General features: G+C 34.5%; 2 protein-coding genes and 1 long non-coding RNA gene across 12 annotated transcripts; 1 reads left to right on the top strand and 2 right to left on the bottom strand.

Moving 5' to 3' along the window:
* Nucleotides 1–5,839: 5,839 nt before the first annotated feature.
* LOC142520875 (SUMO-activating enzyme subunit 1B-1-like) lies at nt 5,840–16,667 on the bottom strand. Of its 9 annotated transcripts, none has more exons than XR_012814018.1 (7): nt 16,076–16,114; nt 15,473–15,524; nt 14,462–15,339; nt 7,734–7,854; nt 7,437–7,487; nt 6,169–6,413; nt 5,840–6,082 (listed from the first exon to the last, which is right to left on the bottom strand). XR_012814018.1 is itself a non-coding variant. In XM_075624030.1 (7 exons), the coding sequence occupies exons 4-7, from the start codon at nt 7,779–7,781 to the stop codon at nt 5,966–5,968; spliced, it is 312 nt and encodes a 103-aa protein (XP_075480145.1). In that variant the 5' UTR covers nt 7,782–7,854; nt 14,462–15,339; nt 15,473–15,524; nt 16,076–16,114; the 3' UTR covers nt 5,840–5,965. The 9 variants fall into 9 exon arrangements, 5 of the variants coding, with proteins under 5 accessions (XP_075480145.1, XP_075480149.1, XP_075480147.1 ...); XR_012814017.1 differs by having other exon boundaries at nt 6,169–6,385; XR_012814020.1 differs by having other exon boundaries at nt 6,318–6,385.
* On the top strand, nt 7,902–14,304 carry LOC142520877 (uncharacterized). The gene is made up of 2 exons (XR_012814021.1): nt 7,902–8,710; nt 14,071–14,304. It is a non-coding gene; the product is annotated as an uncharacterized LOC142520877 (long non-coding RNA).
* Nucleotides 8,760–10,893, bottom strand: LOC142520874 (uncharacterized). 2 transcript variants are annotated; one of them, XM_075624029.1, is made up of 3 exons: nt 10,016–10,893; nt 8,877–9,920; nt 8,760–8,794 (listed from the first exon to the last, which is right to left on the bottom strand). In XM_075624029.1, exons 1-2 carry the CDS (start codon nt 10,260–10,262, stop codon nt 8,887–8,889), a joined length of 1,281 nt encoding a protein of 426 aa, XP_075480144.1. In that variant the 5' UTR covers nt 10,263–10,893; the 3' UTR covers nt 8,760–8,794; nt 8,877–8,886. The 2 variants fall into 2 exon arrangements, with proteins under 2 accessions (XP_075480144.1, XP_075480143.1); XM_075624028.1 differs by having other exon boundaries at nt 8,766–9,920.
* Nucleotides 16,668–17,277: the final 610 nt, after the last annotated feature.

Here is a 17,277-nt window from a genome sequence, read left to right as displayed (position 1 = left end):
CGATTTTGAGCTCGAAAATTTAATCAAACCAAGCTCAAGCATAAGGATATTCGGCTCGTGAGCTCCCAAACATGTTCGATAATAGGCTCGCGAGCTCGAGCTCGAGGTCGGCTCGATTAGGTGGCTCGTACTCGAGCTCGAGCTCGGCTCGTTTAGGTGGCTCGCAAACATGATTTTGGAATGTTCAATAATATACTTATTTATTTTTTTTTGCTCTTATTTGTGTCGTTTTGGTTATTTATGAATGAATTTACATTTTTATGTCTGATTTAAAATTAGTTTATAGATATATTTAATTTTTAACAAGCTCGATTCAAATTCAAACTCGAGCTCAATTCTATGCTTATCGAGCTCGAAAACGAGACAAGCTCAAGACATGCTTGTTAAACATGTTAAACGAGCTATTAATGAATCAAGCTCGAGCCTGGCTTAATTAACATGCTAAACGAGCTTTTAACGAGCCGAGCTCGAGCTTTTAACGAGCTCAGTAATTTCAATACAAACAAGCTCGAGCCTGATAATAGAAGCTCGAATCAAGCTTGAGCCTCAAACAATTTTAAACAAACCAAGCTCAAGCCTGATACTGTTTGGTTTAGTTTGGATCGTTTACATCCCTACCATCTTGCATGCACTATTTTTCGTCAAATAATAAAGTACTCGATGGAGAAATGCCTGTCCGATTGAAAATTTTAAATAATATTTTTATAGAAGATTTATTTATTTATACTTCGAGGTGGAGTATTTACGGTACTAGATTTCGAACTCGAGTCTTCGTCTCTTTATTGGGACCCATGGCGGCTATAGATACAAGAACTATATTTCTGCCACAAGTGGGCTGAGCCCATTTAAACCATATCTTAGCCCACTTAACATTAATGGGCCTTCGGTTTACCAAGTTGAACTTGAATTTAAATAGAAATACACAAAATACAAAAATTTCTGCGAGACGATTTCATTGATCAATTTTGGGATATAAATATTTTATTTATGTCATTAAATATGAGCATGGTTGATCTGTCTCATGAATAAAAATCTATGAGACCGTCTCACGAGAGACCTACACAAAAAAAATTAGCTCAAATCCCACTTAAAAATCTCATTAAGCCAGAAAAAATTTAGAAATGACAAAAATAATCACTTTATTTTATTTTAGAAAATATTATAAAGACATTGCTATTAAAGTTCTTATTTTTAACATAATCTATAACATTTTAAACTAAAAATTACTTGATACCAAAAATATTTGAGGCAAAAAAATGAACTACAATTTGAGTGGGACCGTCTCACGGATCCGAATCTGTGAGACATGTCAACCTCTACCGATATTCACCATAAAAAATAATAATTTTAACATAAAAAATAATATTTTTTCATGGATGACCCAAATAAGAGATTTGTCTCACAAATATGATCTGTGAGACCGTCTCACACAAGTTTTTGCCCTACAATTTATACACACAACACATATATGCATAAAACTATTATATTAAAAAATCCATCTAAATACAACAATAAAATAAAATAATTGGTTGGCTATAATAATATTTATTCATGTTGGAACTAATTCTCCATGCACAGATTTCCCGTTGCACCTTATTGAAATTAGCCCGAAAATGATCACAAACAACAAAATCACTGACCAAGCCATTGCCACAACCATGCACCTTCCACCACGGACACTTCTCAGCCTCCCGCAGCCGCTTCTCTCCGCCACGTTCTCCACCTCTGTCACCGTCTTCTCCTCCTCCACCACGTCGTCTTCCGACGAAATTGAACCCGAGAACGTACGTGATCGCGATCGACTCATTTTCCCATCACAATTTTCATTCATGATCATTTCTCTTTCTTGAATCACCACAGCACTATTATCCTCATAATCCCACCCCAATGCAACCTCGTTTTCCACCTCTATCGAGTCGAAAACCAGGCGTCTCCCCTTCAGTTTACCGCTCATTATCACATCCCTTCTTTCCATAACCACTTCTTCAATCGCAGTATCGCAGTTTTTCGCATTCGAAATCGCATGGGAAGGCGATATTTTGCTTTGAAGACAAGACATGATCTCTCTAGGTGAATTCTCGAGTAGCTGTACCAGATCAAAAGAAGCTAAAATACTGCCTCCATAAGATGAGCCAGTTGAATTCCTACTTTGGTTTTGCGAGTTGTTGTGTTTTCGTGAAGATCTCCAATCTTTTAGAAGAATATCGAATTTTCGGAACATTTCTTGGTTTTTCTCGCTTTGTAAATCGTTTGATTTTCCTGCTTCTGATGAATTTTTCATTGTGAGAACTGTCTATTATGTTGGTTATTTTCTCGATGAATCAATGGATTAATGAGTCATGGGGTTAATGGATAGAGTTTAGTGGGATTTGAATTCCCCCACGTCCCTGATTTTTCTATATTTGAAATTTAAATCCAAAAGTTGTAGATCAAGATATCTCTGTTCTTGTTAAGGATAGAATATAGGGTTCGAAAAGAAAAAGTAAATCGGATTAAGATTTTTTTGGTGGAAATAAATATATTTGTAAGTATTCTAAATACTTTGTAACATTCTAGTACTATATTAAATTAGAGGGAAATTTTGATACGTTGATATGAACTTTTTTTTGTAATTTGATGATTATTTAATGAAAATGTCATATTTGTTAAATTTATGTAATTAATTGTTTTTCGATGGCTATTTATTTACGAAAAATATTATTTTTCAAAAAGAGTATGTCTCTTGTGAGACGCTCTCACGAATGTTTAACTGTGAGATGGGTCGATCCTACCGATATTCACAATAAAAAGTAATACTCTTAGCATAAAAAATAATACATTTTCATCACTACAACAAAAATGGCTTTTCGCAGCGTGCAAATTCGCTTTCCGCGGCGCACATTGCACGCTGCGAAGTTGTAAGCTGTTGAAAGTTCAAGATTATCCGCAGCGTGCACGCGCACGCTGTTAATACTATTTTCAATGGTAGTGCATATGTACGCCGTTCATACTACTATCCGCAGCGTGCAATGTACGTAGTTAACAATAAAAAAAATCAAAATATTAGCGACGGTTTTTGAACAAACCGTCGCTAATTGGCGACGGTACAAAACCGACCAAACCCGTCGCTAAAGTAGCGATAGTTTTAATCCGTCGCTAAAATAACGACGGTATTTAAATTTAGCGACGGTTATAAACCCGTCGCTACATGTCGTGACCGTTATAAAACCGTCGCTAAATTTTGCGTAAAAATAAAAAAAAATTTACTTTTATAAATTAATAAATTTAAAAAAAAACTACAATACAACTATCATAAATTGACTGATATCTTAACTAACATTTAAAAAATTAACCAAAAATTGAAACAAAAAAATATATCTAAATCGAAATTAAAATCTTATAAGAAGAAAAATTTAAATGGTAGTGAAGTTGTGTGGAAGAAAGGGAAACGAAATCGGATGCTTATAGACAATTTGCGAGTATTAGTTACGGTTTTCTAAGGTTAAGATATAATCGTCGCTGATTTAATGCTATTAGCGACAGTTTAAAAAACACTGTCGCTAATAGCGACGGTTTTTACTAAACCGTCCCCGATTTGAAATCGGCGACGGTTTATCTTATACCGTCCTTATTGTTAGTGACGGTTTAATAAACCGTCGTAAATTTTAAAGTAGCGACGGTTTCTCCAAAACCGTCGCGAATGTTAAAATTCGCAACCATTTCCGCAGCGTGCTTTTAATGCACGCCGTGAATGCATAGGGTATTAACAGCGCACAATATTGCACGCTGCAGATAGTCTATTAAATTCCTTTCCGCAACGTGCTTTTAATGCACGCCGTTAATATATATGTTATTAACGGCGCACATTTAAAGCACGCTGCGGAAGCTAATTTAAAATTCGCACCTATTTTCCGCGGCATACTTTTAATGCACGCCGTGAATGCATAGGATATGAACAGCGCACATTATTGTACGCTGCGGATAGTATATAATATTACTTTCCGCAGCGTGCTTTGAATGCGCGCCGTTAATGTATGTGTTATTAATGACGCGCATTAAAAGCACGCTGCGGAAAGTATATAATATTTAAAGCACACATAAATACACGCTGCAAATATTACTTTCCGCAGCGTGCTTTAAATGCACGCCGTTAAAAGTTTACTTTCCGCAGCGTGCTTTAAATGAACGCTGTTAAAAGTACTATTCGCAACGTGCTTTCAATGCACGCTGTTGATGATGTGCTGCGGAAAATCATTTTTCTTGTAGTGCATGGATGACCCAAATAAGATATCCGTCTCACACAAATTTTTGCTTTTCAAAAATTGTTCTCTATCTTCTATTTATTCATTAAGGGTTTTTTTAATTTTTTTTTTCATTACAAAAAAACAGTCTCAACAGACTATAATTTCTCAACGCATGCACCCGTTGCTAGTCCTAATAATCCCGCAATTATAAAATCCTTTACATTGTGCTTGGATGAAAAGATTTCAATTATAATTTTATGATTAATGATGAAACAATAGATCAAATCATAATTCCATGCATTATTTATTTACACAGTAGTTATATAAAACAGAATGAATTTCAAATAATATCATTATTGGCTGAACTTAGAATCCATCATATTCGACATGAGAGATATATGAAATGAGGGGATTTGAAATTTACGGTGTTACTTAAGTAAACAAAAAAAATACACTTAAATATGTTTGAAATCCACGGATTTCAATTCTTTATGTCTAAGCACAACCTTAGCGTGTGAAAGAAATAGAACTAACATGTGCATAGGAGAATAATAATAGCAATAATCTATTCTATTTTATTAACCATAACCTTAATTTTTTTATTTCATCAATTCAAATATCAATTTAGTCCATCGATAATAATAAAAATGACTGTACACACACGCTATGCGTGTGCAGAATAACTAATAACAATGAAGTGTGGCAGATGAGGAATGGAGCCAAGAGGTGTGCTAATGGAAGTTGGATGTGCTAATGAGCTAGAGATGAGTAAGCTAACAGATGAGGTTGTGCTGAGGAGCCAAGAGGTGTGCTAATCAAAATATTTGTCATCTATTATGCTTAAACACTTAGGTCTAAATAGATGAAACTTAAAAAAATTGGGAAGCTTATTATTATTCATTTAATTCTCTCTTTTTACATGTATCCAAACTCGTCTATACATAAAGATGGACAAAAGATAAATCTGTCAATGAGGGTAGTTTTAGCCTGATCCATATTTCTGGCTATTCCTTAAACAATGCTGCATTTAAGGGTGTCAATTCGGGTGGATTGGATCGAGTTGAGCAATAGTACTATTCAAAAATTGCTCAACCCGAAACCAACCCGAACCCGAGCCAACCGGAAAACTCTCGACCCGAACCTGAACACGAATCAACCTGATTTTGAATTTTTTTAAAGAAAATTAAATAACATTAAAAATATATTTTAATTTAAGCACACAATAACAAAATTTCCCCGTATATATGATATAAATTTGAAAGTCTAATGATAGAAAAATAAAATAAATTTACTAAATCAAATAAACAATTGTTTAAAAAATAAAAAATGTTCAAAATAAATATTAAATTATGAAAATTTATGATATAAATATACAATAAATATTTTTTCAGACGTACAATATATAAAAATGTAGGCAATATTTATTAATTAATTTTTTTTAAATTTTTTTAAAATTTTCGTGTCCGGGTACCAACCCAATCATTTTTTTCGGGTCAGCTATCGAGTTCAATCCAATCTGACCCGAACCCGAAAACCCCAAACTCAAACCTAATTTTTTTCGGGTTGAATCGTGTCGGGTTGGTGGATCGTGTCTGATTTTGACATCTCTAGCTGCATTGAGTAACAGCTACAAATTCAAATAAAAAAAAAATTTCCTAGAAGACAGTAAACATTTGGATTCCAGTGAGCTGAAAAACACAAATAATTAGCCTAATCCGAATAAATAATCATGAATGTAATCTTCATCCTTCAGTTTTCACCTTGGATATATCATCGATTAAACCTTTACCATCCATTGCATCGAAAAAGAAGAAATTTTTTAGCGGATCACCTTTGCCTGATATTGCTTCAATAACTTCCTACATGGATGAAATTTTAGAGATCAGTGAATATTGTAACTCAATTGCACAAAGCACTCAAGAGACTAACTGGGATCCCATGTCACCTGCCCAAGGATTCCACCAATGATGGCACAAACTGGTGGGAATTCTGTTTTACCTTTCAACAGTCTCACCAGGAGGGAAATCAGGTATCAGCGACTCACTCACTGACTACATGTGTATATAAAATATGAGCAGGATTGATCTGTCTCACCAGGACATCGAATAAGTCAGTGGTTGATGTTTCCCCCGGACTGCGGCCTTCAAGCTCTTCGAACTTTTCTATCACTGAATGAAAAGATTCACAGAACTGCTTCCAAAATCAACAAGGGATAAAGATTTGCAATTGCAACATGTATCAGATGGAGTATAAAATCAATTGTTTCCCCTTCAATCATCTTCATTATTGCAACAAATGACTGACACCAAAACCATACCTCTCATGGCTAGGTACAACTTAGAAACCCTCTTTGGAAGTGATTCCCATGGGACAAAAATAGCTTCATGTGTGGAATAAAAGAGGAAATACAACTTACGTAAAAATCGTGACAGAATTAAACGAAAAATCATGATCTTTTAGAGCAATAATAAATAGGCAGATGGGAGCTGAATGATATGAGTTGGTGGGCAGTGATCAGAGGTATTCATGTTATCTAGGGCACTCACATTGGTTTGAACACCAACGTGGTGTTAATATCAACGTGGTTAAGTTAATCACCCACCTACTTGTGTCATGTAGTGTGGACGTTCAAATGTTTGAATGCTCACATTACTTTTTTTTTTAATTATATATATATAATTTTATTATTATTTTTTTAAAGAGAGTAAATGGAGTTGACCAATCATTAATTACATATATTAATATTTTATTTATATGTATATTATTTAATTTAATAATGTATTTTAATAATTAAATAAAGATTATTTAATTTTAAAAATATTAATAAAATATATTATTATTTATATAAAATAATAATAATTTAAATTTTATAAATAATTTGAAATTGAATTTATGTGATGTAAAATAAGAATAATGAGTGGACATCGAGACCTACAAATAATGAGTGTTAATGTTAAAATGAATGTGGTAGAATAAATGTGTTAATATAATGTGTATGTGGCATGTGAATCCTACAATTTTTGCTGACGTGGTGGGTGTTATAACGGTAACGAATGCAGATTCCCTTAAACAGTACCAGCAGTTTCCAATACAAGAGAGTATTGAGTCACCGTCTATTTTATATTTACATTTAAAAGAAACTAAGCCATCAGCTGGTGTAAATAATTTGGTAAACTTAAACGTTAGAAAACTAATCAAGTATAACAATCATACCTCAAAACTAGGATACTCTACATGGCATTCAAACTTCTCATCACCTATTTCCTGCCAGAGGAAAGAGGAAAAAAGTTGAATTTCGGTGAAGACAGACAGTGATAACTTCAGCTGAATAAACCACACAAAAGACTGAAAATCTCATGCTCAATCCCATAAACCACATAACAAGATCATTAATTTTAAGCAATTCACAGTCCATTAAAAGGAAATAAAATCATGGAACATAAAAAGTATGCGCCACACAAAACCAAATATCACAAGGTAAAATCTTAAACTGAGCTATATATATATCACCTTCAAGTATGAGTAATTCTGCAAATCAACAAATATTTCAGCACACATATCTCTACAATCCACTGTATAAAAGGCCAGCAACTCGTTTTAATGATTTGCGGCACTTCTCCTTAACAGATTTCTGCGGTAGATTCATCAAAACAAATAATAGGAAACCTGAAATGTAACGTCCCGAAAATCTGAAGGTCCACGAGAACCACATGCATGCAAGTTATTAAATTCTTTGGTATTTTATTAAATTATTTTAAAGCATTTAAATGCATGTTTATTCCATGAATTTTTGTTTAATTCAGGATTTATTTAAAGTTCATGCTATTTAGGATTTTATTCTAAATTATGTGTTTAATTATTTTATGCATTTAATGCATAATTCATGCATGATATGATTTAATTCATAAAATTTTAAATGTTCATGCATTATAGATTTTTAAGTTGCATTTCGCGCTCGAACGAGGAACGGAGGCCGGGGAATTATCAGAAAAATTATTTTATTACATGATTGATTTTTATTAATTATTATAAGATGTTTTAAAGATATTTTTCAAGAAATGGATTTTTATTGGGTATTTTTACTTGCAAGATTTTATTTTTTTACGGTACGCAAATTTTATCGAATCATGGAACTTTTTGAGGGTTCGGCTAATATTTTCAAAAACTTTCCAACACGAAATATTTTTCGAGAGTGTGTTTGGATTTAATGGGACTACTTTTAAGCTTATTGGGTTTAAATATCTTTTTAAACCTTTAATTAAATATTTAGGGCCCTTTAGTCAATTATTAACCATTTAAATAATACATAATCTTCATTAACCTAAACCTACCCTACCCATAACAGCCGACACCCCTCTCCAGCCATACAATTCTCATCGGTTTTTCACAGCAGAAAACTCAAGAAAGCTTCGGCCATGGATTCTTCTTGAAAAGGAAAAATTCTCCCGGGTCTCCCTCGCATCGTTCTTGCTCTTCAAACATCTAAGGCACGCTATGTATCTCCATTCTCGCATCATTTACGTCATATATGTGCTGTCAGGAACGTAGCCAGGAAATAATTTGAGACTGGGCTGAATGAATCGATAAACAACATTAAATAATATAAATCAAATATTTAAAAATTAACTATTAATATTAGAAAGTGATACAAACAAGATATAAACTACTGAAGATGTGCCCTGCGGTTTTTCATTGAGTAGAACTCATCAATTACTGAATCAATGTCTATCCTTGCAGTAAACTCTCTTTCAATATAGACAATCATAGAATCTGCCAATAACTCTTCTTCCATCTTATTCCGGATAGATATTTTAAGAAGTTTCATAGCTGAGAATGATCGTTCTGTTGTAGCAGTAGAAACAGGGAGCGTTAAAACAAGACGAATCAATCTGTCAATTAAGTGATAATGACGCGCCTTTTCAGTCTCTAGTAATCGTCGACATAATTCAGAAATAGTACCAATATTCTGAAACCTTTCATGATGAATTATATCAAACTTATAATGATCCAACTGACTTTTCAGATAATGTAGTTCTTGTTTATTGAAATCACTATGATAGAATTTCTCTGCAAGATTGTAAATATCATCAGCATTAAATAACTTAAAGTTTTCTCGAGGTTCCAAAGCAGAACTAAGTCTAAGAAGTTCTACAGCCCCATCATTGAATCTGCTATTGAGTTCTTCCACTTGAAAATCTATTGCAGCATTAAATACATCAAAACGGTAATGATGTTCAAATGTAATAGAATCCCTCTGCTGGCTCGAACGTCCTGTAGCAGATCTATACCAAGCATTCATATCTGGTATCTCAATACCATTATTTTCACAAACTGATTGCACAATCATTAGAAGAATATCATAACCTTCTGCTCTCAAAGTATGAAGTAAATCTTTGGTAGTTGAGACAAAATCCATTGCATTTAAAATGTCCAAAGACTTCTCTTGCAAAGCTCGACAAAGCAAATATGTGATCCCCATAATCTTATGCATTAAGTATAGGATAAATATGAAATCAAACGATCTCAATGCAATCAAAAAACCTGTAGCTTCCCCTCGTATAGAATTCGAAGATGCTTCCTCCGTCATGTGCTCAAGCACAATAATCACAGAGCTGTACATGCAAATCGACTCAAAATGAGAACTCCAACGCGTCTTTCCAGCTCGTTGCAAAGTACCAATCTGATTAAGGCCAGTACCTGTGTCACAAACAAATGAGAAAAGAAATGATTAATGAGAAATAAAATGAGAACTCAATTTTATTAATAAGAAATCATATGATTAAGTTTAGTACCTGTCTCGCGAATACCAGTAGCTACCATGGTTGCAATTTCAATAGCTTGGGCAGATTGCAACTCAGTGTGACGTTTTGGAGATGCCTTAATAAGATTACAAATAGAATTCAATTTTGAAAAAAATAGCCAAATAGAACTCTCCTTTTCAACAGCAGCCACCAACGCTAATTGAAGTCTATGTGCAAAACAATGAACATAATATGCTTGAGGAGAATCCCTCAGAAAAAAGCTTGCAGTACATTCCATGAGCCACGCATATTGCTAGCTCCATCGTATCCTTGACCCCGAATATCTTTGATATGCAAATTATGTCGACCAAGCACATCACATATTTCTTTTTTAAGTGTTACCGCAGTGGTGTCAGAAACATGCACAATATCAAAGAAACGCTCCATTAAGAACCCTTCACGATCAACAAATCTCAACACAATAGCCATCTGCTCTTTGTCTGATATGTCTTTAGCCTCATCAATCAAAAGACAAAATTTTGCAGTCCCAACATCTTCACGTATTTTCTTTCTCACTCTCTCAGCAAGAATATGCAAAATTTCTTTTTGAATATCTGGTGATGTGTACTATGCATTTTTTGGAGCTTTTTCCAAAACAACATTATTAATGTTAACATCCATTTTTCCCATAAGCTTTATCATTTCTATAAGATTACCTTGATTTTTGGAATATGAAGATTCATCATTTCCTCTCAATGCATATCCTTGCAAACAAAGCCAACAAATGCTTTCAATTGTGGTTGTAAGCCTCAAACGGTTTTTCTTCACTTCTTCTAATGTTTGTGCATTCATCACTTTATCAATGTGACCACTTACATTCATCAAAGCACTCATAGATTCTACGGCATTGTTATGTGGTGAAGTGGGACTTCCTGGGACTTTTGAAATCGCCGGTATTGTTCTCCTAATTTGGTTCGCAGATACTCCATAACAGGTTGATATGGCCCCCTTAAAATATAAGCTCGTCTGATTGCATCTCTTTCATTGACAGGACATTGCCAAATTGGAGTACGCTTCGCCGGATCTAGTTGAACATAACCGCTAACATCACTATCAACTCTTTGATACTTGACCGGATGTTGTTCATCATGGTTTGAGATCTCATCATTAGTTGGAGAATACTCATCTCTAATCGATGTACTAGCTTTAGGGTTAAAATATGAAAACATATTTTTTTTCTTGCCTCTTTGAGCTTCCATTGTAACCTACACCATTCAACACCAAAATAATTACCAAATTGCAAATTTTAAATAAAAGCCAACAAGAAAATTATGCAGATTCAAGAAAATTGAGTAAGACTAACTGTGTACATGTCTTTAGTAAGACTGACTGTGTACATGTCTTTGTGTACATGTCTTTAGAAACAATGTTCAAAATTAAACCAGCAACAAAATAATTTATCACCACAAATATTTATCAAATTAGATCTATTTAATTTTAGATCTTTCTTAGTATCACTTCTCTTTCAAAACTTTGCAACTCGGTATACAAACGGGCTCCTCAGCACTCAAATTTGGTGAAAAAAAAATAACTTATTTTTTACTAACAAAAATTGTATTTGAAAATATGATTAAGGAGATGCATCTAATTATCCCACATTTACTGTAAAATTTTAATTTCATATTATTTTTTCCTACACCATAGGGTATTTTGTATAAACCAGAAAAATTTGCAAATTTAATAATATTTACATACAAATCACAACAAGCACTACATGTATCATAATAATTATTCAAATTTTCATTTCAGTACCATTCTTATTGGGCTTATTGCATCAACCTTGTCAAAAAAAAAAAAAACGTCTTAGGTAAGGTTAATGGCTTTTTTGTCCTATGTTTTTTAAAATCAGATATAAAATCCTTTACCGAAATGGGTAAATGTGTCCGAGGTTCTATAACAAAGGGTTAATGCCTTTGAATTATAAAATAATTGAAACCAACAACAAAAATCGAAACCCTTCAATCATAGAGGCAACAATCTTCGACAAACCAGCAACGTTAACAAAATTAATTGGAAGGAAAACAAAAACGAAACCAGGCAACAATCATCGAGAAACCAGAAGTTACACAAAAAAAATGAAATCTGGAAACAACCCAAATCGACGTCCTTCAAAACATATACCACAAGCAGCAACAATCATCGAAAAATCAGCATAAATCCGAAGAAAACACTCAAAAATGACAGACCTGAAGGGCGAAGTGAAGGATGAGATCGCGCGAGGATGAAAGTGAAGTAAGTGTACACGCACGTACACGACTACACGAGGATGCTGAAGTTAAGTATTAGGTTTATGGGCCGGGTGAGTTTTGGGAATGGGCTATGGGCTAAAATTTTTAATAAATTCAAAACACAAGGCTAAAATTTTAAAAAAAAATTCAATCCATATTTTTTACTAGGCCCAAAAATCTAGCCTGGGCTAGAGCCCACCCCAGCCTTTGGGGTGGCTCCGTCCCTGTGTGCTGTGATATGTGTGATGTTTTTAAATTGCTCAGATCTTGCATATTCATGGCTATCTTTTTCGGTTTTTGCATGAAATCTCACAGTTTTGGTTGCAACTCATGTCTTCTTTAATTCCGTGCAAAGGGCTGCTTGTGTGATGTCGAAGGGGCTGCACTAGTTGCAGATCGAGATGTATAGGGCCGTGTACCGATAGAAACCCAGCTGGTTTAAGGTTCCGAGGGGTTGATCCATTTAACGTGAGTAAGGGCTAAGTCTAGTGATTTCATGGGCAGCCATGCATGGTTCGATCTTGGTCCAGGAGCTGACCTTCTTGGGTCCGTGATAGTGCTGGGAGAGAGGGCCACGAGCTACTGGTCTTGGTCCAAGAGATGAGCGAAGGAGTAGGTTGAAGTGTTGCTCGGTTGGGTCGTTGGCGTGCTTAGGTTGTATCTAGCAATTATGGGGGTGGTTTGGGTTGCTTGGGGCTGTGGCCGTGAGCTTTATGAGTCTAATAGGGTCCTAAGGTGGTCTAGGTGAGGTTGGGTAGTGGCTGGTCCCATGGACTAAAGGCTAGAAACGATATTAAGAGAGAGAGGCGGCTAGGATTTTCAAGTGATTGATTTGTAGGATTTTTTTTCAGCAGCGTACAGGCTATGGCCGAGGGTTTTAGAGCTCTGGTTTTGAGGTTTTTAAGGACCTTTTAGATGTTTTTAAGATATGGTAAAAAGTTGGGAATAATTTGATTGAGTTTCGGTTCGATTCGGGTTAAAACCGGGACCTCGGTCCAAGTTTTAAAACGAATCGGTTAAGTTATGAAATGGGCTCGGATTTACGTCTAAGAATGATTTTAAATATGTTTTGGAACATTTTAAGGAGTTTGGTAAGTTTCAGGTCAATTTTTGAGGTCTAGGGGCAAAATGGTAATTTTTGGGTTTCCAGGGGCAAAATGGTCATTTTGCACCCGTGGTGAGATTTTGGTCCTGGAAGCGCCCTGAGCACAAATTTACTATATTTTAAATGTTTATGCATCATGATCACGATTTTAAGATTTTATAAAGATATACGTCGCATGCTTGAATTTAAGAAAAATTGCATTTATTCATGGTTTTTATAAGTGATGAAAATGGTAATGTTTTGAATGATGGGAATTAGTTGTGGCTATCGAAGTATATGTAAATGTTTAAGACGTATATATAAATGCTGATGATGATGATGAGGCCTAGGCACAGTGGATGGGTAATTCTGTCACTGATGTCCGACAGCCGCCGGGTACCGCGGTTCTATGTATGATGGATCCATCGTAAATGATGATGTACGATAGTCACCTCTAATAATGAACTGAATTCACCAATGATAAATGATAAATGATGAATGATAAATGATGAATGATGAAAGATAAATGATAAACGATGGATGATGAATGATGATTAACGATGAGCTGTTTAACACGTCATGATTTTACACGACACGTTTATGTTACGTTTTTAAAGTTCATGAAAGATATGTTGAGTATGATATTTTTCACTGTTGTGTGCTATGTATATGTATTTGCTATTAACGGTGCAGGTGTGTTGAGTCTTTAGACTCACTAGGCGTGTGTGATGCAGGTGAGCTTAATGATGAGGGGACTGGAGGTGCCGAACTCTGAGTAGGCAGACCTGATGCGGTGACACGACCCGAGGACCACACGTTTTTCCGCATTATGATTTATGAGATTGAAAGGAGATAAACATTTTTATACGTTGATGATTTTAAGATTTTTATTTGTTTATGGCTATTTTAAACTGCACGATTTTACTGTCAAATATTTACGATTATTTTTGAATGTTATATTTTCTGTAGATCGCATGCATGTGAAACGTTTAAATGTTATTTCGAAAATGGGAGCTAAAAAAAAAAAATTCCGCACTTTTAACTGAGTAGACGTTTCATGAAACATGTAAAGCAACAAAAAACAACAGCTACAAAGTTAAACTTTCTCCAACTATGTAAGCTGACCTTTGTTGCTAGAGAGCAACAATTTATAACTAATGCATCAAACTTGCAAAAGAAATCAACACCAAAGCTCGACAAGCCACCTGAAAAAAGTAAGAAAACTGGATATTAGATGAATCAAGTCTATGGAAATCATAGCAATCTTGTCATTAATGACAGAGCTCAACTGCTCAAGGCACATAAACCATCGACGTTGGAAGTACATAAAACAAACACTTATCACTTCCGCATTTAACATGGTTCTCACATTAAATTAAAGTTTCATGAACTTGGGCACAAGTCCTTCAGGTACTTCTCTTTGTATGCATATTATCTACTGATGGAAGCAGTCAAGAGTTGCCATAATTAACCTTACATTGACTAAATGACGAGCTCTTCAAAATAAAGCCTCATCGGCAAGAAAAGCACAAGAAGAAAAATAATTTGTGCATCACATTTCAACATGATTTGGAAACTGTATAATCGAAATGCCGACACTATACTCCAGCAGCCAAATCCATGGCATTTGGAGAAGTTGATGTCTTAAGAAGATGAAGCATAAACTAAACTGCGGTTATCTGGTAAATTACCCAGCCAGAGATCATAGACATTCGATGCCACGTACAATCCATAAGCTAGAATCCAAGTTTCAGAATTATCTTCAAATCAACCAATCATTAATTCAAAAACAAAACCAGGATCCCCCCTTTTTCAACAGATACTCTAACCATGGGATTAAAATCTTTCAAGGACTCGCAACAGAGCTCAGCAAGAGATCTCCCAGAGTACACGCTCTCGTCCAGAGGAATCAAAAAGTTGGCTGCCAACAACTCCTCAGTCACTAAACGATCATCATTTATAGTCACACTGCCTACTCCAGCTAACACAATATTCTTGCAAAACTGCATCAACATAAGAACAATAATTGCATGGCTATAAAAAAATAGGGGCTGGTATGAGGTTCTCAGCTGAATCAACCACACATAAAAGAAAACTAAACATCAAACTCTGAAAAGACAGGGATCATACCAATACCTCAATAACACTGCCTTCAAGTCCACTGACGAGTATGTGAGACTTGCTTAGCCTAAAAACCTGATACTCACTAGAAATTTAAGGTTCGATTGCTGGCAAGCGTCACTAGTATAAATGAACACTCAAAACTGATATTTATAAGAGAATTCATGGGCCCTTGATGGGCCTGTCTTCAATTTGGGCTTGGGATGAGCCAGGGGCAGTGGGTCCAAGCCCAAATGGAAGACAGGCCCATCAAGGTTCCATGTATTCTCCTATAAATACCAGGTTTAAGTGGTCATTTGATTTATTCAATATATTATTTTTCAGCAGCACGCTTAGTTGCTCCCCTCATATATCCTCGGTCTCTGACTTGAGCGTCGGAGGGGCTACGTCAGGACACCCTTCTGGGCCCCCTTCTAACAGTCTTCTTCGTGATTTCAGGCTCAGGACAATTTCAAAAACCTGCGTTTATACCAGTGACGCTTGCCCGAATCGGACCTTAAATTTTCCCGTGAGTATCAAAACCAAACAATGCATTATGCAGCACACTGTAAGCGCTAGAAACAGTAAAAAAACACAAAATTGACCCATCAAAAAGAGAAAAGCCAGAATCTTTAATACCTTCGCTGAGCATCGGCGCCCCAGAAAATCTACCATAACACAATAGATAGTTATAACTCATGAATTTCAAGGCCTTTTCTGTTATATTAGTCAATCGACATTCAGTCATTCTCAGTCGGTCTCAGTCACTATTTGAATTATTTTAAAATATTTTTAAAGTTTATACTCTAACACCATTAAAGTATACTACAATAGAGTAAATAGTCAAATAAACATAAATTTGCTCACCTTTTCTAATACAATACTCAGTCTCCACTCGGTGGTTCTTAGTCGCTCTTTAGATTATTTTACATTATTTTTAAATTTGTGTACTTTAAAGAGTTACTGTAAAAATATAAAACAAATGACTAAACCATGGAATTCAAAACAACACAATTGATACAAATCATTAGTTTTTGTTTGCACTTGTACAAAATAAAAGAGCTAAACAAAATCCAATCTTTATTCCAATAGGGTCTACATGAGTCGATTATATTGTCATCCATTTCAACGTCACGTATAAAATAATCGTGTTAAAGAGAATCAAAATTAAGAAACAAATTCAAGCACAAACAATTTATAAATAATATTAAAAAGAAATAAATTAACAACAAGAATATATTTTAGAGAAAATAAGCTAATTTACAGGCTACTTGATAAGGAATGCTTATGATACAATTGGTGTAAAAAAAAACAACATTAATATTTGTGCATAATGAATAAGATTATACCTATTTGTGGTACAGGTCGGATGGTCATTCTTCAGTGGTGAAGGTTATATTTTGAAATATGAATTTGTAAAGTGTTTTGGGCTTAATTCGGTGTAACACTGACTTCAAGATGATGTAATTTCACGTCAAATAAAAAAAATCATCTGCAATCTGCCGACTCTAAATTATGACAAAAATTTGTGTGAGACGGTCTCATGGGTCGTATTTTGTGGGTCATTCATTAAAATATATTATTTTTTATGCTAAAAGTATTACTTTTTATTGTGAATATCAGTAGGGTTGACCCATCTCACAGATAAAGATTCGTGAGACCGTCTCACAAGACTAAACTATACATTAAAAGGAAAATTTTCTATTATTTTATTTACAACAAAAAAATTTATTAATGTAATTAAAATATCAATATATTAATATTATCTTTAATTAATTTATGTAATGAAATTGATTTAAACAATTAATTAATTTATAACAATAATTAAATAAATATAAAAT

This window comes from Primulina tabacum, chromosome 12 (assembly GCF_025594145.1).
Source record: "Primulina tabacum isolate GXHZ01 chromosome 12, ASM2559414v2, whole genome shotgun sequence".
In the NCBI taxonomy this organism is placed as follows: domain Eukaryota; kingdom Viridiplantae; phylum Streptophyta; class Magnoliopsida; order Lamiales; family Gesneriaceae; genus Primulina; species Primulina tabacum.
This window is presented reverse-complemented; position numbering and strand designations above follow the sequence as displayed.